The sequence below is a fragment of the Sinocyclocheilus rhinocerous genome, unplaced genomic scaffold, assembly GCF_001515625.1.
Source record: "Sinocyclocheilus rhinocerous isolate Xijiao unplaced genomic scaffold, SAMN03320098_v1.1 scaffold1965, whole genome shotgun sequence".
NCBI classification, from domain to species: Eukaryota; Metazoa; Chordata; class Actinopteri; order Cypriniformes; family Cyprinidae; genus Sinocyclocheilus; species Sinocyclocheilus rhinocerous.
The window spans coordinates 1,189,329-1,212,559 of NW_015625577.1; the positions used below are offsets into that span (position 1 = coordinate 1,189,329).

General features: G+C 34.6%; 4 protein-coding genes across 5 annotated transcripts in view; 2 read left to right on the top strand and 2 right to left on the bottom strand.

Moving 5' to 3' along the window:
* tekt1 (tektin 1) overlaps positions 1 to 3,194 on the bottom strand; it is a 3,708-nt gene extending 514 nt beyond the window's left edge. Inside the window, exons 1-6 of the mRNA XM_016568303.1 lie at positions 2,932 to 3,194; positions 2,549 to 2,714; positions 2,270 to 2,398; positions 1,752 to 1,892; positions 1,409 to 1,634; positions 763 to 959 (exon numbers count right to left, since the gene is read on the bottom strand). Coding sequence (XP_016423789.1) covers positions 763 to 959; positions 1,409 to 1,634; positions 1,752 to 1,892; positions 2,270 to 2,398; positions 2,549 to 2,714; positions 2,932 to 3,163 — 1,091 coding nt within the window. The 5' untranslated portion in view covers positions 3,164 to 3,194. The remainder of the gene's footprint in view (positions 1 to 762; positions 960 to 1,408; positions 1,635 to 1,751; positions 1,893 to 2,269; positions 2,399 to 2,548; positions 2,715 to 2,931) is intronic.
* A 1,685-nt stretch (positions 3,195 to 4,879) lies between these two features.
* On the bottom strand, positions 4,880 to 10,439 carry LOC107752361 (inositol polyphosphate 5-phosphatase K-like). Of its 2 annotated transcripts, none has more exons than XM_016568324.1 (9): positions 10,283 to 10,439; positions 9,827 to 9,910; positions 8,046 to 8,150; positions 7,824 to 7,932; positions 6,737 to 6,853; positions 6,445 to 6,620; positions 6,211 to 6,322; positions 5,949 to 6,058; positions 4,880 to 5,518 (listed from the first exon to the last, which is right to left on the bottom strand). In XM_016568324.1, the coding sequence occupies exons 2-9, from the start codon at positions 9,898 to 9,900 to the stop codon at positions 5,488 to 5,490; spliced, it is 834 nt and encodes a 277-aa protein (XP_016423810.1). In that variant the 5' UTR covers positions 9,901 to 9,910; positions 10,283 to 10,439; the 3' UTR covers positions 4,880 to 5,487. The 2 variants fall into 2 exon arrangements, with proteins under 2 accessions (XP_016423810.1, XP_016423800.1); XM_016568314.1 differs by having other exon boundaries at positions 10,274 to 10,439.
* LOC107752680 (NEDD4-binding protein 2-like 2) lies at positions 10,243 to 14,086 on the top strand. Its single transcript, XM_016568710.1, is given in 6 exon segments — positions 10,243 to 10,320; positions 11,010 to 11,857; positions 12,069 to 12,193; positions 12,996 to 13,084; positions 13,457 to 13,533; positions 13,844 to 14,086. Coding segments are annotated over 6 exon segments (1,341 nt in total). The 3' UTR covers positions 13,968 to 14,086.
* Positions 14,087 to 16,379: 2,293 nt separating this feature from the next.
* LOC107752691 (PDS5 cohesin associated factor B) overlaps positions 16,380 to 23,231 on the top strand; it is a 41,043-nt gene continuing 34,191 nt past the window's right edge. The window contains exons 1-5 of the mRNA XM_016568719.1: positions 16,380 to 16,458; positions 18,938 to 19,064; positions 20,209 to 20,412; positions 20,822 to 20,908; positions 21,000 to 21,097. Coding sequence (XP_016424205.1) covers positions 18,957 to 19,064; positions 20,209 to 20,412; positions 20,822 to 20,908; positions 21,000 to 21,097 — 497 coding nt within the window. The 5' untranslated portion in view covers positions 16,380 to 16,458; positions 18,938 to 18,956. The remainder of the gene's footprint in view (positions 16,459 to 18,937; positions 19,065 to 20,208; positions 20,413 to 20,821; positions 20,909 to 20,999; positions 21,098 to 23,231) is intronic.

The window sequence follows — 23,231 nt, forward strand, 5'->3', positions numbered from 1 at the left end:
GTTGGAAATGCCTGCCTAAATGCTGCGGGGATTTAGAGTGTGTTGTAGAGTGTGTGTATCTCCTTGTTTTCGTCTAGTTCCATAATTCCGATATCGATAGGAACAATATTTATTTGCCAAGTCTATGAAACCTCCTCCTATAAAACAATATAAAAAAAATTTTTTTTTTAAAAATGCACATATAAATTAATGTTCACCTTTTATTTGTATTTAGCCTTCATTCAAACAAAAAATGTGAAATCACTGTCAAATAAATGTAAGACTCTTAGGCTCACTTTAATAATATTAATATCTTTAACTTTAAACTATAACATAGGCTGATTACTCTTATAGATTGAAACAAAAGTGCTTCAGCCAGGATAAAGAATATGAAAAGAGCTGCAGAAAACAAAAACACCAAGTGAATAACAAAAACATGTTTCTGGAGACTTTTGGAGCTTTTGGAGCTTATGAACGCTACTTTATCAGATAAAATGAAAATGCCATCGAAACTTTTCTGAAGACAGTTGGTTCTCTTCAAAGATACATTCATATAAAACACCCGCACTGCGTTTTGATTTTGAAACGTGCAGTGCTCATGTTTATTCAACGAAGTCAAACGCCACAAATAAATCAATGTACACTCTAAAAAATGCTGGGTTAAATATGGACAAACCCAGCGATTGGGTTGTTTTCAACCAAAAGTTGGGTTAAATGTTTAACCCAACCTTCTGGGCAGTAACCCAACCGCTATATATATATATTATCCATCCTTTCCCTTACCTCTCAATGTGGTTTGCGAGCTCCTTGACCTCTTCCAGCAGTCGGATTTGAGCCGGGTCATGGCAGAGCTCAACGTTGGGCCTTTGGCTGCGAGAGGACAGTCGAGTCTGAGCCACTTTGAATGGAGCGTCTTTCTCTGCGATTGCCACACGTAGAGACTCCAGATTTTTCTCCTGATTTGCTGTCTCTGCTAGCAGCTTTAAGAGAGCACATAGACATACCAAACTAGTCAAATTAGAACCTAAAAAAACTAGAATGAAACCCTATAAAACGATCCGGGATGTTACAGACAAGATTAAATTGAAATTGATCCTAATTACTCAAATGCTAAACATATACATTTTTGACTTTGAATTTTGCCGAGTATTATATGGCTAGTTACTAAGGATGCACAATAGGCTATATTATTGTCAAATATTATTAAATTATTTTAATTTAGCCATGACCTAACACTCACTCAAAATTAAATTTCAATATTTAAAAATGTAATAATATTTAATATAAAATAGATAAAAATATTTAATAAAATTGTTAATTATAATTTTAACAAATCTCAAAATAAATATATTTTTCATAATATATATTATAATGTTGCTGTGCCTTAATTCATTAGTAGAAATGATTTTATACTACACGTGCAACTGACCTCATTGAGCTGGTTCTCAAGCTGTGTTTTGGCAGTTTTGGTCTCCTCTATGCGGAGCTCAAAAGCCCTTCCCGTGGCCTCGTACTGTCTGCGCATGTCTGCAGCCGTCTGCTCGAGCAGGCTGTCCACAAGAGCTCTCAGAGAAAGAGAGTTGTTCTTCTCCTTCTCGGCTTTGCTAATGTTTAAGATGCAGAGGCTCTCCCACTCCTCAGGAGTCACTGCAGTTCTGGAAATAGTAAAAAAAAATGTTTATATATATGTATATATATATATACACATACAGAAGAAAAAGATGGAAAACCTTCTCTTAACATCTAAATAGTATCATAGACACTTTTCTTACCCAACACTGCTAAAATCTGAATTCCCTTTGTTTAAACCGGGCGACGCATTAGTGAGAAGGGCACAGAAATCATCAATGTGCTCAGCCTGAAATTTGTCCTGCAGGTCCTTTTCCAGATAGTATTTCACTGAACGAATGAGCCTGAAAAACACATGAAATATGTGCAAAGTAAAATTCCTTTTTAATCAAATTAATGTGTATATAACTAGCATTTTTATTAAATAACACAATATACCAATAATGCAAGGGTTTAGTGCCATATTTTAAACACTTTTCAGTTTCTCACCAAAGTCATTATTATTTTATTTTGATTTTATTGTTTTATTAAATAATTGTTTATTATTGAATTTTTATTATCATCATAATTTAATAATTTATTTAATTCATATTTATTTATTTATTACAGCTTTGACAGATGCTTCCACATGAAACATCAAGAACAATTTGATTCTTTATGATTTGACCCCCTTAAGTTAGTCTCTTGATTCCCAAATGAGTCTTGTCACTGTCCCACCGACCTGATCTGCTCATTGATCTGCTCCAGTGTTCGCTGAAGCAGGACCATCACTCCTTCAATCACCTCCTTCTCCTTCAACAGCTCCTCTTCCACCTCATCATGCACAAGGTCAATCGCCACCCGCTTCTGTCTGTGACACAGACAAAGTTCAAAAGGATGGCATTTATTTGAAATGTAAAAGTCTTCGTGGTTACTTTTGATCAATTTGGTTGTGTAGGTCAAGTAAAACTCTTGATTTTAGGATTGTCTTCTTCTAGTGGTGCTCTACAGTGAGAAGTACCTCACAGTCAGACATTGCAAAGTCACTTGGAAAGGCTCAGAGCAGCTTTCTAAGGCTCTTTCCACACGGCTCTTAAAAATGATGAGGGTCTCAATCTCCTGCACCATCTCCTGAAACTTCTGGTCCAGTTCCTGCCTCCAGAATTTGATGTCCTGGATTCTCTGCTCTGAAGAGGAGATGCAAGACTCATGGGAAAATACGTAGGCCAGAATTGTTTACACATTATTAAGGAAATATCTGAAATAACTTCCTCTGCTCATCATTTCTATCACTTATCTTTGAAAGGACAAGTATCATCTTGAACTTCCCGTCTTCCTGCACCTCTAATGCAAGGCCATTAACCTTCTTTGCATCCTGTCACATGTGTTTGCTCTATTGCATACCCAGCTTCTTTTGTGCATCCTGTTGCATGTGTTTGGTAGATTTGTCACTCTCCTCTACGAGTCTTTGACACTCCGCTGTCAGTCTCTGTGAGAGTGATCGTTCTGCCTCCGAGCTCCTGAAATGCACCTGGTTTGCATGTTTCCACTCAGATGGCAGAAACTTATCAGGGGATCCCATCAGCCGAGACATTTTTTTTCTAATGAGAAAAAGTAATTCTATGGTTAAAGTCATTGTTTTGTGATTACTATATGATAACTAACCAACACTGTAATCTATTATAACACTTGAATTAAAGCCATACTGTTGCCAAAAACAGCTGTTATTAAATTCTAATACACAAAAGAGCAAAATACTGACAATTTAGATATAACCGTCAGGATTTCAGTTAACTGTTGTAAAACCTACTGTTTTGCTCATCAACTCTTGTCTTAAACAATCCATTCAGCATTTTTTAAACTAAATAAACATTAAATAAGTAGGATTAAAACATTAAACGTAAATAAAGCGTCTTACCTGTCAGATATAAATGCCTATGTACTGCAACTCAAAATACGACTGCTGACAATCTACCGGCGAGTAAACACACTGTTGCTATGGCAACGAAACGTTTTAACGCTAGAGGTCGGCAGACGACATTTATTTTTCATGCTTTAAAAAAAATTAACAGATAAAAAGATTTTAAACAAAGTAAAAATCTTTTTAAAAAATTACATACATTTAGTAATCATTTATAAACAGGATCTCTATTTATCAGCCTTGTTGTCATTATTATTAGTAGTTAATTAGTACTTTGCTATGAGGATAATCAATAAAATCATTAAAACAAACTGTTTTCATTTTTAATTTAAATAACATTTATTTCATGTCATCAGTAAGCATTTGTAGTTGTTTAGAAAATAAAAAAAGCTCTTCATTTACAGAGGAATTGTTTCTTACAGTTTTTTTTCCTTTTATACATTATAATTTGATACAAATACATTCTATTTATACACTAGCATTAGTCTAACATTATAACAAAAACACATTCTTAAGCCAAAAGAGGGCATATTTGGTTTTGACAAATATGTTTAAGCGCAGTCTGCTTATACTTAACATGAAAGTTATATCAAACTGTACTGACCACAAAAATACACTTGGTCATTTCTGCACATCCTTCACTTATTCACACTCAATTTCAGTGAGACACAACTATTATTATAATACCACTTCAGCATGAGTTATAGACATAAATAGATCCACAAAGTAAACGTGTCATAAAAGTACTCAATTAAATTGTGCAAATGCAGCCTTTTCTTGACAGTGTAACAGTCTGCATAAGTTTGAACGGAATGAGAACGCAAGGACAACAGTAGCAGTAACCATAAACACTCAAAGTCTGAAGTACAGTAGACTAATAAAACATTTTGTTTATAAAAAATGTTACAAGATAAATGTATACTAAATGTTTTGAGACAATGTGGTAATGGTAAGGCTGTGGTGTGAATTTATTCATTAAATAATGAATTAAATAAAATACATTATGGGTATGCTTTTCTTAATTTGTAACAACCTTTTTTGAAAGACTATTTAGAATCGATTTCAATAATTACAGTACAAATTTAAATGTGCTTACTTAAGATACCACAATCGATTTGGGACTGGTCCCATCAACTGGCTGCGATTTAAAATATACTGGCTTTAATTTATAATATTTCTTGGATAAAAAAAAAAACACTGTGTACACTGTATCACATACCAGTAAAACCTCAAATAAATTTTGGATTAAAGACTTTTTAAAATATATTAAAATACAAAACAGACATTTTAAACTGTAATAATTTCTCGATATTACTGTTTATACCGTGTTTTTTTTCTTTTCTCAAATATATGGCTCCTTGGTGAGTAAAAGTGAATTATTTAAAAAACAAACAAACTAATATTATAGACCATAAACTTTAGGTAGTGGCCTTTATATTTTAGTCAACTAAATTACTAAACATTTTAAGAAGTTGGTCCCCTACAAGAAGAGCATCATATTTTGTAGGTCCCCATGTTTAAAAAGTGTGAAAACAACTGCTCTAAAAATATAAGGAGTTTATATGAGTTCAGTCATGCTGCATCTCCTTATGGACAGCATAAATACATCCTGTAGATCAAAAAGCATTTTCACTAAGCGGGCCAAGTCGTCCACATGCTTTATAACCATGTGTGTTGCAAAGATCTGAACAGCTACTAGAACCGACAGCATTGAACAACAGATGATCAATACTTAAACATCGAAACTCTTTGCAACACACAACAACAACTACATCCAAACACAGACTGGATCTATATGGCTGTTATTAACTGATTGTTTACGGTGCTTCATAGATGAATTGGTGTTACAGGACGGGATAGCGGCACACAATGCACTGGTCTGCATTAAAGTGTGAATGAGGTCTGTCAGCTCTAGGGCAAAGAAAAAGGCTTTCCGCTGCCTGGCGGAAGTGCTACAAACAGGGAAAGGAATGCTGGTGGAATGCTAGACAAGCAGGGTAGGAAGGATCAAGTTAGGAAGCGCATGGGAATTTGAAAGCTTACTTAAAACCAAACCATGTCTTCTGTACCCTGCAGGGGTGAAAAAGAGCATCTGTGAACATCTGACAGTTAAAAACAGCCCTGCGGGAGATTCAGGATATTATGGGGATTACTATTGCTATGTACTGCAATTAAAGTCAACATGAAATCCATTTTAATTCCACAATAGAAATATATGTATGAGTGAAACAAAAAGTTGAGCAGGACTTGATTTTATCCATCAGGAATTGGCTGTGTTGTGAAAAGTGGTATTTTATTTTCTTATTAAAAATGAAAAGGTAAAATGAATAGAATTTCAAAGGCATTACATTTTAATGAAAGACTTTTCTGGAATAATGTGCCACAATTAAATCGTTCACAATAAGACCATAATTGTGCAAAAAAAAAAAATTCTTATTGACTTTAAAACCAATGACTACAAAATACAGCAGGATGTACTGTAATAAGTTGTGTCATTTACCTTGTGTCATAGTTATCGGAGTTCAAATCGAATTTATAGGTGGGCTGAAAGTCAAGAGGTCCTTCTTCAAACTTCTGCAAAGTAGCTTCCTTCTGCTTCATCATGGTGAGCTGGTGAGATATTGACATGCACAGACACAAACTAACATTATTGCATAAATTAAGTGAGTTACTAATTCTGGATCGGCAAATATACGATTGATATGTTAGTACATTTTTCATTTGCATGTATAGACATTGTTACTACATCTATTGATCAGTACCTGATCTTTAGACCAAAGAAGATTATAACGCTGGCTGGTGATGCAGTTCCTTACAAAGAGCATCCCGTGGTCCTCGATACGAAAATTCAAATCCCCAAACCAGAACACCACTCTAGAATTAATTTGCAATAAAGAGCAATGTAGATAAATGATAAGGAATAAAGAACACAATCAGCCAAATTAAATCATTCACAGAAGACTGTTATGTGGTTATTATTCATGGCCACGACTGACTTGTGATCCAAAATGCGTGGTGTGTTTTTGGTGTCAAAGGTCTGAGCATCTAGAATATACTCGAACTCATCCACCCGCTGAGAGGCGTAGTTCATGTGGGCGGTCAGGTGACAGTTCAGGAAGCAGAGCATGTGACCGTAGAAGGACAGACGGATGGACACACCTCCTTTATTACCCTTTAATTTGAAGAAAATAAGGATGAATTTTCCTGCACAGCAAATGTTACATTTTCATTAGGTTTATCAAAAGTTGCTCTCAAAACTATAACTAACTTGCATTTCCATACTCTTACCCAGTAGCCATAGAGTCCTGTGCGGGTGTAAGTGACCTGAATGTCTCTGATAAAGGGGACGTGCTCCATCTTGGAAATGAAAAGCAAGAGCAGACCTTGCATCCGTATGGAGGACACCTGAATGGGCCACAATAAATACATTTATATAATTAAATTAAATATTCAAATTATATTAAATATATAAATTATAATAGATTTAATAAATAACACATTTAATTGTAATTATAGATTATATTTATTCATTATAAGTTCATGGTAAAACTTTATTTAAGGACCAATTTTTACTATTAACTAGTTGCTTATTAGCATGCATATTACTAGCATATTGGCTGTTTATTCGTTTTTATAAAGCACATAATAATGCCTTATTCTGCAGGACCATATTTTAGATCCCTTAATCCCACCTCATACCTAAACTTAACAACTACCTTACTAATTATTAATAAGCAGAAAATTAGTTGTTTATTGTGGCAAAAGTCATAGTTAATAGTTAGTTAATTACACTAAAGTGTAACCAAGTTCATTATACCAAATTCATTATTAATTCATTATAGGTTCATCAAGTCAAATGTAGTAATGTAATGAAATATATAAATAATGTATATACTGTATATTATAAATTATATTATATTACAATGTATATAATTACATTTAACTTAAATTGTATACATTTCAATTATTTAAATGCATTATTTCTTATTTAAACTTAAATATATAATTACATAAATTGTAATAATTCACATTAAAAATATAAATGGATTAAATAATTGTAATTACATAAGTATGTAATTAAAGTATATATATATATATATATATATATAATGTAATTATATTATTAGCATATATTTAAATTATGTTATTAAAAATATACATTTTAATATATTACAAATATAAAATATTATAAATATATATATTTTTAAAAATTAAATTTACAATAATAATAATAATATTTCCCATTCATGTATACCTGTCAGAGCTGCTCTATAAATCACTGACTAAGAAATCAGTGGTATAATCCACTGGTTCATAGTGAATATCGCATAATTAGTATGATAATGAACAAAAGCATGTTTGTATGAGTCAGCACCTTGATATAACCCAATGGAGCCAGCGTGTTCATGAAGAAGTGACTCCAAGAATCCTCGAAGGCCAAATCTGTGACAAACTTGAGAGGTGCAGCCTTCACCTCCTGCAGCCTGAACAGCAGCATCACAGATGTTAGGACACTCAGACCACATACTTCTGAGGTAAGATAACTGTCATTATTTACTTTATGGTCTGTCTCTCGCTTTCAAATACTGAAACTCACCCGATCACATAGAGGTCAGTTTTCTTCGGGGAGTTGAGCTGAAGCACAGAGTTCACATCGTCAGGAGGCTCAGCTGTGGCCACATTCCACGTGACGACGTACAGCCTGGGAGTAAAAGAAAGAAATAATAGTTCTGCTTGTGTAACTCCTGTCCTTACATAACTGCTCAGATGAACAATAACACCAATTCAAGAAATTCTAAGCATATCACACTGCAGCTTACCATCTTAAACAGCTCAAACCGTTTAACCATTTTTAAGAACCACAGGCTAACATCTAAGGTTTAAAATGTCTCATCCCCTGAAGATCATTAACTCAAATACACCATGATTCCATGATTTCTCTGGAAAAACAGATAGAAAGGTGCACAGTCGCCACAAAACCAAGCTCGACACCTGCAGTCAGGTTTAGGTCTGCCAGACTTGACAACAAGTGAGGTAGAAAACAAAACCTGAACTGGTCTTTCTTAGGTCGGCCCGCAATCTGCCTGCAGACGAGAAAAGCCTCATCTAATGTTTTAGCCACCTGGGCGTTGAGTTTATCGTCAGGGTCCAGATCGTCCACGCAGGTCATGAGCATAGCCAGATGCTGTCGCACATACAGACGGCTGCTGGTGGACTCTGTGCCGGTGCTGGCCACACTGTCGGAGCGCGATCGCAGGGTTTCGCTAAAATATTCAGAGATTTCCTCCATGCTAAGCGACAGTGGCTGGTCACGTGAAAAAAATTGCACCTGAGTGTCTTGATAGATATTTCGTCTTGAGTTCCAGGGAAGCAAAGTCAGTTGTTCCAATAATTAATAATACAATAAAATGTGTGATATAGGCTGTAGGTGGAGTAAAAGGAGGCTGTAGTGTAGGCGAACTTTTAGATTTAAAGATTAAATCCCTAATCTGGTTTAACAAGGTCCTACGTGACCCACCCAACACAATCAATCTAAACTACAAACGTGTCCCTCAATATGCCAGTTACACAATACACTGGATTAACTGTTAGAAACAAATGGCTAATTATTTCTATTTCTCTGACATCAATACTTATTTCTGATATTTTCATGCTATTAATTATATTTGTTTATTTGATCATATTTATCATATATTTATTTTATATAATTATAGTATGTGACAATACATCTTGAATATATATATATATATATATATACAGTTGTGCTCATAAGTTTACATACCCCTTGCTGAATGTGCAAACTGTTAATAATTGAAACACACAGTTTGTGATAAATAAACATTCTTGCATCATGGTAAGTATAGAAAGTATATATATATTTTTTTACTGTATAGTTAGGAAACTAGAGGCCAAAATATGGAACCGTAAAACAGTTTGGTTTTCCATAAACAACCGAAATCCCCCACATGAACAGAAACCTGTTGTATAACCAAAGTGTGTTAAGAAAGCTAATCCCAATGTGCTTATCCCTGCTTCGTGCGTTCACCATTTCAGCAAACAAGAGACTAAACTGTTCACCAAAATGACAACCTTGTGACAAACTTACAACAATGTTTGTGCTCCATGAGAAGAAAATCTGAATGGATAATTGTATAGCAATATCTGCACATTGACATAATGACAGAATATGTTAAAATCTTAGTTTTGCTTCAAAATTTTTGATGGAAATCCATCCAATAATGGTTGTAGGATTAAAGCCCAAATGGGGTGATTCTTGATCACTATTGCATTTCACTTGCAATAGTAAAATACAATATCAATAATTTAGAATAAGAAAGCATATGCTAAATAAAGAATAAGATGGGATATTTAAGTTACCCAAAAGTGTCCATCTTGCTGTCTTTCTGCTCCAGACTGACAGAATTCAAAGCCTGTGACAAATCGTCCTCCATCTTCTCCAACCTGTCAAACATACGAGCACATGCTTTTCTCAGTAACCTGCTTTGCATTTCATGTGCATCAAAATTCATCGTAATAAAACCACTAATATTCTCGTTCAAAGCTCAGAATCGGTGTTGTTAATGCAACACGTGTAAGACAAGCCATAATGTGTATATATAATAATAAAATACAAATTTTAAGTATAGAGTATGACGTCAGGATTATAGCCAGTGTCAAAATAATGTTGCATGAAATACTCTCAGTGCAGATTAAGGCAACACTTATCATATCACAGTAACCGTTACATGCTGAAATGTCAAAAATGATGGAACGTATTAATGAGAAAATCTAGGATGAATATGTTTGAAACAGTATTCAAACTACCTGCTAAACCTCGTTGTCTTCGCTTCCGCAGTCTCAAAGTCTCTGTGGTGTTAAACAATTAGTGGAGACAAAAAATATCCCGTAACATCACGAGCTGTGCACTGTATTTACATGAGAGAGGGAGTGTGAATCTACACGCAAACTTACTTCACTCAACAGAACAGTACATGGCTGCTGGAAACAAAATAAAAGTCCTAGGGGCGCTACCACAGTCTATGGGCGCTACTCATGGGAGCTACTACAGGTTTTACTTGAGATAAAATGAAACGTTTACCACATATAAAAATAAATATTTTATACTCTCCCTTTGACTTTTTAAATTATATATTTAGCATCATTTCATTAAAAATGCCTATTTGCAACAAAATAAATTTGTACTCGACAGAAAATTGCATTTTGTTATGCACAATACATTGAATAATAAACATGCTTCATTAATTCATTAATTCATTCATTTACTCATTCATTCGGTTATTTAAAATTAAAATCATTTTAAATAATTGAATATATATAATGTAATTAAACTTAATCTTAAAATAAAATACAGATAAATTTTTTTTAGTAGGCTAACAATTTTGTTTAGTAGGCTACTTAATAAAATTAACTGTTGCTCATTATTTTGGTCATTATTCAACCTCATAGAGGAAATGTAGAGGAACGGTATGAAAACAAACCACTAAATCACCTTTGGATAAAAGCATCTGCTAAATGACTAAATGTAAATGTAAATTTCAAGACTCAACAGGATGTGAATCCAGATGGTGGAGAACTGGATCCTTCAACACAAGTACAGACAGACACTAATGTGAAAGAAGTTACCAACACATGTTCCATTGAGAACACAAGCCAAACAGAGAGAGAATGTGTCATTGGAGAGTTGACCATCACTAGTACTTCATTTATTGGGCCTGTGTGTCGCCTGTAGCCATCCATCGAGCAGGAGCTTTGTGAATTTTACAAAGAGCTTGAGGAAGTTGATAAGGTTGACATCAATGCGGACACCAAAACGGTTGAACAGCATGGCCTCCATCCTTCTAGCAAGCCCGAAAGCGATCAACCAAACAGTACAGACATTCCTGTTGTAACTGATCATGGCAGAGCCTACAGACCTTACCCAGATCCACATGAACGCAACCAAAAAGATCCAAAAAGATGGAGACCTCGCTTACAGTGTAATATGGATGACTTTGTTAGAGGAGGATATCCAGAGCTGTGGTATCCTCCTCCACCATGGCTTCCTCCAGACCCAAGGGTGCACTTCTTCCCTCCCCCAACCTCTGGAGGTGCTATCATGTATCCTCCAGACATGAGACCTCAGGAGAACGTCTTCCACAGTTTTCATGCCAACAACAACAGCTGGGGTCCATGGGAAGGACCACCATTACCTTTGAACAGGTGGCATGAACAAAACAGGGTTTTCCAGTCACATGAGCATCCTGGATTCTCTGAGGAATATCAAACATCTTCAGCACACTGGCAGCAGCATTATCACGTAAAAGACCAATATCAGCATTATAATAACACTGCTTTGGTGCTCATATTGTTGAGGGGAGTCCCAGGATCTGGAAAATCCACTTTGACCAGGTGAGCAAAACGAACTATGTAGAGAAATGACCTCATTGATGTTTTTGCACCAAACCAGTGGTCAAATGTTTAATTAAATACTAAAGACATACTATAAGCAAAACTTGCACTGATTGGTTAAGTTGTACTAAAATTGTCCCAACGGCATGTTTTTATTAGTTTAGGTAAGCAGAGAAAAAGAGATTTTCTAATATTTGACTGTATGTCTCAGAGAGCTCCTGTCCACTGCTCCCAATGGAGTAATACTGAGCACAGATGACTACTTTTTCCAAGACAACAGATATGAATTTGATTCTGCTCTGCTTAGTGATGCGCACGACTGGAACCAGAAGAGAGGTGAGGATAGGCTAAGTAACATCATTGTAGATATGGGACACATATATATATATATATATATATATATGTGTGTGTGTGTGTGTGTGTGTGTGTGTGTGTGTGTGTGTGTATATAGAGTATATATATATATATATATATATACTGTACATTCACACACACTATATATATGTATATATACACTGTACATTCACACACACATGCACACACACACATATAAATATAATTAATATGTCTATAGATATTATATAAAGTAAATGAACCCTTTATTTTTGTAATTATTTTCAGTGGTGATTCACTTGATTATGATTGCTTTAATGCAGTCATTTTCACTATTACTATTAAAACATGAATGAAATAAAAATTAAGTAATTTTATTTATCAAACACATCAATGATGTATAAATACATATAATTCAATTTGAATTATGAAAACAGGATTTATATGCATTACATTAAAGAGAAATAGCAGAAAATTATATTTATGTGTAATATGTTATATATTTGCATAATTTTCACCAAAACGATGTTATAGTGCAAAAAAAAATCTAAAGAAGTCTAGTATATCCTTCATTTTCTTTATGAAAAATATCATATCTTTTTTTTCTTTTGCTTCGGGGGTCAAATATGACCATGACTTTTTCTTAACCGTTTTTGTGAGATTTTGTGTTTATGAAATTATTCAAACAATTTCAACAATAGAAACTCTTGCAATTGTGAGCATTTAATGTTTTGAGAAAGAGCATGAAGTTATTTTTCTAAAACCAATCTGAATGCTAATTCTTTATGGCTTTGTCATTTCTAAGCCGAGCAGGTGATGTTGGAGGGCCGCTCGCCCGTTATCATTGACAACACTAATGTTAAAGCCTGGGAAATGAAGCCTTATGTTCAAATGGTGAGTTGGCATCTTTAAGTAATGCCTGGGATTGGAATATTTTTGTAAAACGCAAGTTAGGCTTTAACTTGGCTCCGAACACTGGCTGAAAGTTTTATTAGCAGTGCTTTAGAACATTTCTATATGTTTGCATTCAGAGATTTTGTATTGCAATACAAGGATTTCTCCAGCTATTTGCTAAATGAACTATATCTGCTTACACTGCTCCGGGTGTGTGTTCACGGTGTGTGTGTGTTCACTGCTGTGTGTGTGCACTTTGGATGGGATAAATGCAGAGCACTAATTCCGAGTATGGGTCACCATACTTGGCCACATGTCACGTCACTTACTAATTAGTAACACATTTTTATTAATTTACTTTATTTTACACAGGCTTTAGACAACGGATACAGAGTGGACGTTCTTGAGCCAGATACCCGCTGGAAATATGATCCTGCCCAGTTAGAAAAGTAAGTCTGTTTATAGTTTTGGTTCTCAGGAACACAGTGACTTTTATTAATCACTGAATGAGAAAGACTATTGACTTTGGATCAGGTTTTGGCTTACAGTACAGAGGTAGATATTTCAGCTGTAAGTGGAAAAAATGTTTTATAGTCTAGCCAGATCAGTAAGTATCTTTCATATTCCCATGAATAAGACCAGCTAACTAAGAGCCATTGTTATTTTCATTTATTTGTTTTATTTACAACTGGCTTTGTATAGCAGTCTAATAGAGCTTGGCTGTCCTGGTAATTTCCTGTCTATTAATTTAATCAACAGGAGGAACAAGCACGGAGTCCCTCGAGAAACAATAGCAAAGATGCTGGATGGTTTCGAGCGGCCGGTGAATGTTGACATTGTGATGAATTCTGTGGTGCCTCCCCATAAAAAGAAAGGCCATTAACAGAGAACCAATGACATTTAGCTGTTCTTGAATTAGAAATATTGCCATGTTATCATTCTTAATGATAGTAGGTTTATATATATATATATATTTTTTATTTTTATTTTCATACATACTGATGCAGCTAAAGATGTTTTTAATGACTGTATGGTGATTTTAATGTTTTAATGACCATTGGCATATCTGTTTATGTGAAATGCTAAAAACATTTTACAAAAGAAAGAGAACGCAGCTGTAAGTGGAAAAAATGTTTTATAGTCTAGCCAGATCAGTAAGTATCTTTCATATTCCCAGGAATAAGACCAGCTAACTAAGAGCCATTGTTATTTTCATTTATTTGTTTTATTTACGACTGGCTTTGTATAGCAGTCTAATAGAGCTTGGCTGTCCTGGTAATTTCCTGTCTATTCATTTAATCAACAGGAGGAACAAGCACGGAGTCCCTCGAGAAACAATAGCAAAGATGCTGGATGGTTTCGAGCGGCCGGTGAATGTTGACATTGTGATGAATTCTGTGGTGCCTCCCCATAAAAAGAAAGGCCATTAACAGAGAGAACCGATGACATTTAGCTGTTCTTGAAATAGAAATATTGTCATGTTATCATTCTGAATGATAGTGGGTTTATATATATACATTTTAATCATTTTAATACATACTGATGCAGCTAAAGATGTTTTTAATGACTGTATGGCGATATTATTTTTTAAATGACCATTGGCATATCTATTTATTTGAAATACTAAAAACGTTTTACAAAAGAAAGAGAATTTCTTTTTTTAAATAGTATCACTTTCTTTGTATTTCCTGTAATTATGCTTAGTGCACATATGAAAATGTTTTTTGCTGTTCTAGTTTTGTCCATTGTAATATAAAAATGTAAATCATATATTACCACATTGATAAGTGTGGAACATTGGTAGGATAAGACCATTGGAGTCTAATAAATCTCTCGACTTTTAGACAGCCTGACACATAAAATTAATGCTGAGGTCCCAGATAGAAGACGCAAAATATTATCTGTAGTGACATGCTGAATTAGGAGCATTTTTTAAGCAATGTCTCTTTTTTTTTTTTTTCAAAAGACCGGCAGCTCAAATCTAGACACTGATCTGATCTCAGGGTTTACATTTTATGAATATGCTGTATATTGCTGAATATTTTTGTAAATAAATGTTGATTTGTTTTGATAAAATGGAAATAATTAATTTCTACACTTGGATGCTTTTCAATGTGAGCTGATTAAAAGTTTCTTTCTTTCTTTCTTTCGCACTTTCTTTCTTTCTTTCTTTCTTTCTTTTTAAGTACATTTTTACATACTTTAATATTTTAATTTGTTGGAAAGCATTTCCCTAAACAGCATATTAAACATCTTTTTTTTTTTTTAAGAATAAGTGCTAAAAACCATTAGATTTCTACATTATTTCACTACAAGTAAATGTATATAAATAAGTTCCCACTCTCAGGGTCATGATGTTGCCTTGTCAATAACAAAGAAATTAAGTTCAAAATGAAGTATTAAAATTGATAAAACTAAAATTGATAAAGACAAATTAAATCTAAATAGACAGACAAAAGCACATTATTAAAAGCTAAATTAAAAAAATAAAACAGTCTATTTGTTGTTATCCATTACAAGATGTTGACATTTTGAGTCAATTGTTTCTGTGAATTATATATTTCAGTAATTCAGCTTGACTTGTATGATTGTATGAACAATGTTAACATGTACTTTTTATGATGAATCCTTGACTCTTAAAAACTAGGTTTCATTTTTGTTTTTTAAATGACCCCCAGTGCAGTATGTATGTATATATATATATATATATATATATATATATATATATTATTTAGATTTTATTTTAGTTTTTGTTTGAGCAGTTTTACCTCAACTTAAACTTATTTCAGCCAGTTGCTAAGGCAACATTCCAGAAATCTTCAAAGTTTGAATTTTTCATCTAATATTTATATTTGATTTCATTTATTTTAGCAACACTGGTGCAGTGCCTTTATCCATCCATTGTAACTGTCATATATTTGTATATGAAGGCGGAGACCGCTGTCATACCCCTCATGGCCTATAGGTGTCACTGTTACACCACACTCCAACCCGCTAGCGACTCAACATAAACGCTCGTTTATACACTTACACTAGCCATTTACATCACTATTATAGCAGTTTATTTATTTTTTCCAAACCCAACCCGCTAATATAACCACAAAAACAGAGTCATGTCCTTAAATAAATAAACTCGAGCGGAGGAGGGACGTGAAGGATCTGTATTGAGCGGAGCTGCACTGACTGGTGCAGATAGGGACAAATTGGCGCCATTTTGAAGCCGACAGGAGGATCACAGTGGTGGGAGAAGCGAGTGGAGCGCGCACTTTTTCCAATAAGGTAAACGTCTGTTTGAATTTAAACCGCAAGCGAGTGGAATCGACCCGCGCCGATTGGAGGCCGTTATTGGGTATTATTATTTCGTGGCTGTTTTAGTAGGTGCTTTTTCCTTTTTCGGCGGTTGGTTGTCTATTCTTCTGTTAACCCATGCGAGGATAACTGACTCTCACTCTCACTGTCTCCCCCCCAAATTTGCTCGTTCTCTACTCAAAACGCAAATTGCAATGACAGTTGTTGTTGGTTTACGTGTAACGTGTGTTTTCGTGGCCGTTTTCATTGCAAAAGAGGGCCGTGCACTTTCTCCTGATGCCTCGTGTGTGTACATGCATATGAGTGTTTGTTTTTTTTTAGCTCTGTTAGCTTAGCTTAGCTGCTCGTAAACCGCTTCAGCCTCCTTTAAAATCTGATCCAAAACACATTTTTAGATTCTACTGTTGTAATTCGCACTCGTTTTTCTTATGGGTTTATTTAGTCCGTTGCCTATTGAGATGGGACGTGCTGTTGTGCATTGGATGTAGATAGTAACAGGGGAGCTGTAGTGGCGTGCAATGAATTTTAGCTTGTAAACACCCCCTTAGGGGTGTTATCTCGGTTTCTATGGGATAAAGCACTGTCAAAGGAATGAGATGACCGCTGCTATGTGATCAAGACTGTATTTTGTCCTGGTTGTGCTGCACAAAGACGTTAGTTCAGAAAGTCAACCTGCTGTCAGACTGTAAGCCTCTCTTTTTTCCCCGTGCAAAATCGTAGTAAGGTTGTAATGGTGTCTGTAAATAGTTGGAAATGCGATGCATTGTTTACTAATTGCATGCATAGAGGTGTTGTAAATTGCTGTAACGTTATGTGTTTGGCGTTTGCGGGGATTGTGAAACACTTGGACTGTGATGAACCTGCTTAGAAATGACAGCTATTTTCACCTCACCTTGCATTATTAATTTCTTGCGTAATTGTGGTGTTATTACTTTATGGATCGCTCTTAGAGGAAACGCAAAGCACCTATAATGCGTTTATTTGCATTTTGAATAATTTATTCTTCTACCAGTTAACTACTATTTAAAGACCTCATGAAATCCAAATCAAAGTGTTTTTTTTTTAAATAATTAATTAGAATGAACTGTAAGTCATTATTTTTAAGTTATTATTACGTATGTTGGATATATAATGTTGTGTACACACACACACACACACATATATATATATATATATATACACACACACACTCTAATTATAACATTTATATTTTTATGTTATATTTTTATATATTTCCACAAAAAAATATTGTTATATTGCAAAGACAAGCATTTTTTTTGTGAAGTCCGCATGAAATAAAAATGGACCTAATTTGTAAATTCATATAGATATTGTGAATGATTCATGCATGTATATTTCTCTTTTTTTAAATGTTTTTTTTCTTAATTTAAATGTCATAATTCGGTCTTCTGTTTAAACATGAAATAAAAATGGACCTAATTTGTAAATTCATATAGATATTGTGAATGATTCATGCATGTATATTTCTCTTTTTTTTAAATGTTTTTTTTCTTAATTTAAATGTCATAATTCGGTCTTCTGTTTAAAAACAGATTTTTCTCTATATGCTGGACTTCTCCATTCTTTTAGAATGCTTAAGCTCCGCCCATCCGCAATTGCCTTTCAAGATCGGATTCATTTTTGAGTGCTGAGCCCACATTTTAAAATCCAATCAGCTGGTGCATAGTACCAAGTTCCTGGCCTACATTTTTTTTTCAATGCTCTGTTACATGCAGATATACGTCACAGTATGGAAAATATATCAATACTTCCATTTCATTGCAACTTTAGCAAAAAAATATATTTTCTATTATACACATTGGCAGTTGCTTTTTAACAATTTACATTAACATTTCAAATTTACAGTCTTTTTCTTTTGGAAGAATTGACTGAAATATTGACATCTCATCTTCCACAGTATATACTTTTTTTTTTTTTTTTTTCAATCAAAGCAAAAAAGTACAAGCCCTCCAATACATCCTGCATTCCTGTCGAAGAAGGATTTCATGGGGTCTTTCCTTACTTAATTTTTACTCTTCATCATGTCAGTAGGCTTAATTTAGCTGTTTATTATAATGAATTACAGCTGATGATTATGTGCAACACTTATTATGCAGTTGTTTTAATTTGCATTTTTGTCTTGTCTATTTAGATTAGTCTGCTTGGTATTGTAATTCATGTGTGGGTGTTTTAGTTTGCTAATCAGCAGAACCTCTGTTCACATCAACTTGAATTGAAAGTATAGCATTTCGTTGAATTTAAATGTCTGTTGACACTGCTCTTTAGCGCCATCAATATTTAACTGTCCACAGGAGGTGAGGTTTTGGCCGACCTCCTGCAATTTTTGAAAAACAAACTGATTTTGCCTTTTTTTTTTCTTTTTTTTTCCTGGGTGTAGTCAAAGTCAAATCCATATTCAGGATCCACTGGATGATTTCTTTAACAGTACATTCTTCTCCAAAAAAGTCATTGATGAAAATTCCCTGCCCACTTAGTGTTGTGCGCTGACATATTCAAGTCTTTTTTGGTTTGACACGTTTGCAGCAAGCACTGATTGGAGAGCATGGCTCACTCCAAGAATCGAGCCACGGACGGCAAAATCACCTACCCGCCGGGGGTGAAGGAGATCTCCGATAAGATCTCCAAGGAGGAGATGGTTCGGAGACTGAAGGTGAGGAGCAATCTGTCATTCACCCAAGTGGAAACAGCTTATTAATAGTGCTGAATGTTTTTTTCTGTGTAATTACAATGAATAATGAGTACTGAAGCTTGTCCGACTCTTCGGTTAGATATAGCCTGCAAGTCTTTTCATACCATTAACGAGTCACCAGTGTGAATTTATATTTATGTATGAATATATAAATATATAAATCTAAATATATTACTTTGAAATAGCTTTTTAATATATATTTTTGAGTTTTCATGTGTTTTTGATTAAAATTTTTAGTAATTGTCATTTTTATTTTTTGTAGTATTTCTATATGGCTTAAATTTAAGTTTTAGTAATTTTAGTATTTCAGCAAAAAATTCTGAAAATTGTACTAATTTTACGTTTGTTTGCCATTTATTTAAAAAAATCTATTTAACTTTTATTTATTTCAGTTTTAGTAATTTTTGTGCTTGAACTAAATTTTTGTAAAAATTGTAGTCATTTTATGTTCCGTTGTCATTTAAAAAAAAAATATATTGATCTTTTAGTTGTAGTAATTTTAGAAACAAACAAATGTTGTAAATTTCTGTAGTCTAACGTTTATATTTTTGTTTTATTTTATTTCATCTTTATTTCAGTTAACAAAAACGATTTTATAATAGTTTGAGTTTTATTTAAAGGGGTCATATGATGCGATTTCATTTTTTCCTTTCTCTTTAGAGTGTTACAAGCTCTTGGTGCATAAAGAAGATCTGTAAAGTTGCAAAGACTAAAGTCTCAAATCCAAAGAGATATTCCAAAACATTCAGTAACCAGAATTAATAATTAATTTGAAGTGCTATTTATAGATTTTTGTAGATTGATCCATATTTGTGATTATTTTTTTTTCTCCTTGGCTATTTTAGCAGAAATATTTTGTGCAAAACATCTCTAAACCTCAGCTGAGTTTTTATCACACAGAATGAAATTATAATTTTTCTGCTCGTATTTCAAGCTGTTTTTACAGCTTGTAGATGGCGTTTCCTCCCTCAGTGGCTTTGTCACTTATGTCTATTTTTAAGTAAGACTGCCAAGTGAAAGTGTGTTTCCCATTAGAGTGTCTTACATCACACTGTTAGTTGGATGCGTGGTTGACACACGGCTCTATGGTGCTTTTCAAAATCAGATGGTGGTGAAAACCTTCATGGACATGGACCAGGACTCAGAGGAGGAGAAGGAACTCTATCTGAACTTGGCCTTGCATCTCGCCTCAGATTTTTTCCTCAAACACCCAGACAAAGATGTCAGACTACTTGTGGCCTGCTGTCTTGCAGATATATTTCGCATCTATGCCCCCGAGGCACCGTACACATCACCTGATAAACTTAAGGTTGGAAAACTCAACATCTATTGATTTGAATGCAGTTTTAGTTCTTGCATATGTCAGTGAAGAACCATGAATGTTTGCATCTATAATTACGTTTTAAATTCCCACCATGATGACTACCATGTTGAGATCACATGACCAGCACAATACTAAGTCTTTTATGGCCCAGTTAAGTAAAATTGTGGTTTGTTTTGGGAAAGAAACTTAATTTTAATTGTATTAGTGTGCATTAAAACCGATGTGCTGAAATTTTGAAGGTGATGTGTGTGTCTGTTTTTCTTCACCTTGAACGAAAGACAGCAACGGATCGAGTTGTTCAGCAGAAAATACTAAAATAACACTGCTGTCTCTCATGCATTGCCTTCACAGGTGCTTAAAATATTAAAACACTCTGCTCTTCTTTTCCACTCAGGATATTTTCATGTTCATAACTCGACAGCTGAAAGGGTTGGAAGACACCAAGAGTGCCCAGTTTAATCGATATTTTTATCTACTGGAGGTATGGCACCCAACTAATATAGAAAAGCAAGGTCTTACAATGGTTTTTTGAACAAGCATCTGACCTTATCTTTCCCTTTCTGGCTCTCTAGAACATCGCTTGGGTGAAGTCCTACAACATCTGCTTTGAATTGGAGGACAGCAATGAGATCTTTACTCAGCTCTACAGAACTCTGTTCCAAGTGATCAAGTGAGTCTGTTGTTCTTGTTTGTCCATTCAAGAGTTCAATATAGCCCAAAAATTACATTTTATATTTTAATTTTATTCATTAATACTAGAGCCCGACCGATATGGGTTTTTCGGGGCCGATATTCGGGAGTTAAAAAAGGCCGATATCGATATATCGGCCCATATTCATTTTGTATATTATAGTACAGTACCAGTCAAAAGTTTGACACTTTCCCATTCGAGGGTCCAAACATTTGACTGGTACTATATATAGAATACAGTATATACATAAACAGAATATATATACATAAACACATTTTTTGCAACGATCACTCAAATGTGATCAAACACTTATGACGTGACAAAGATACGTAATGGAGGCAGGGCATTTAACAATTTAACAATAAACAGCTTTGTTTTTTTTATTTGTATTATTTTGCTGGCCTTTTCAGCGCCACCTTTGCGCTTTCTATTATACATTTTTTAATCTATTATTGTTTGCTCGCATATCTCCAGCAAAATATTTGTAGGCCTACTGTACCATAATGTCTGACGTTTATGAAACGTCTATGCACTTAAATTGTTTTAACTAAAATGGCTATTATTGCAACCATATAGCCTATGAATGAATGAAAATGCATATTTTTCAATTAAAGTAAACTTGTGGGCTGAGTGTGGGCTGCTTTTGGTTCTTGGATTTCTACTTCAATAAAATAAGGTCCAAGTTTAAGAATGCGCTAGAAGTTACATTTTTTAAATATATTTTCTTCTCTATTTAACAGCCTTAACTTACAATAGTGAAAAACGTCTCCCCTCAGGTAGATTAAATGTTTTCCTGCCTTGCTAAATGTTGGGAAAATGCATATTTTTCAATTAAAGAAAACTTGTGGGCTGAGTGTGGGCTGCTTCTGGTGCTTGGATTTCTACTTCAATAAAATGAGGTCCAAGTTTAATAATGCGCTAGATGTTAAATTTTTTAAAATGTATTTTCCTCTCTATCTAACAGCCTTAACTTACAATAGTGAAAGACGTCTCCCCTCAGGTAGATTAAATGTTTTCCTGCCTTGCTAAACTGTGGGTTCATGATCAATAAATTGCATTCGCCCAAACTGATTTGCCAAAATCAAATCGACGTAAGCGCAAGTCCTGCTCGCTGTGAAACAGGAGCAGCCGGCAGAGGATTCTGCTTGGTCTTAAAGCCTTCATCAAACGGCTACGTTCACAAATAAAACAATATTTTGCGCATAAATAATAATTAATTATCAATTGAGAATTTTTTATTCATATGGTCTGGTGACCACCATATATGGCGTATGCCTGCGAATACGGGACAAACCGTGTTATAGCTTTCATACGGGACGGTTCTTTGATGCCTTAAATACAGGCATACTTATTTCAACCCCATAGCAGTGGCATGATAGTACCGGCCCTCGCGGCCAAAAAAAAACAGCCCGGCCCACCAGGAATTTTCCCGGTGCTCCCGATTAGCCAATCCGGGCCTGCAACTTTATTCCTTTGAAGTGTATTTCACTTCAGAACATTCATTCACGTATTTGCGCTACTGTCTTCACACACATACGAAACTTACTAGAGAAGTGTGAAGTGTGACATAATATTCCTCTGTAAATATATACAATATAAATTCACATCTCGCGCACTTTAATGACCTTTGATTGTAACGTGTACGTTCCCTTGGAACTGGTATCATGCAACCCTCTACATTGCGAGTAAATCACTCGCATATGCGACTAAATCTTCACTCTGGCGACTAAATGATGTCTAATATTAGCCAATGGCTAATAAATTCTCAGATTTTACTCGCCAGTGTGTGAGTTGGAGGCCAAGTATAAGTTTAGCGCAGATATATTTTCACTCGCCGAACACTCTCTGACTGAGCGCATCAGAGTTTCACTCTCCACTAAGCGATCTGTGCTGTTTTTCAGTTAATCTAAATGGATGCGCAGCGCACCTGTATTTAACGTACCGTAAATTCTAGTGTGAAGGCGCACACCTTGCCGTCACTTTGATCACACACACGCAGCGAGAGCGGGAGAGAGAGAATTGACGCGCTACCTATGCGCGCTACATGTAAACGATATTCTTTGTTGTATTTTGCTGTCAAAATAACGGAGTTCCTTCTTCTTCTTGTACGATT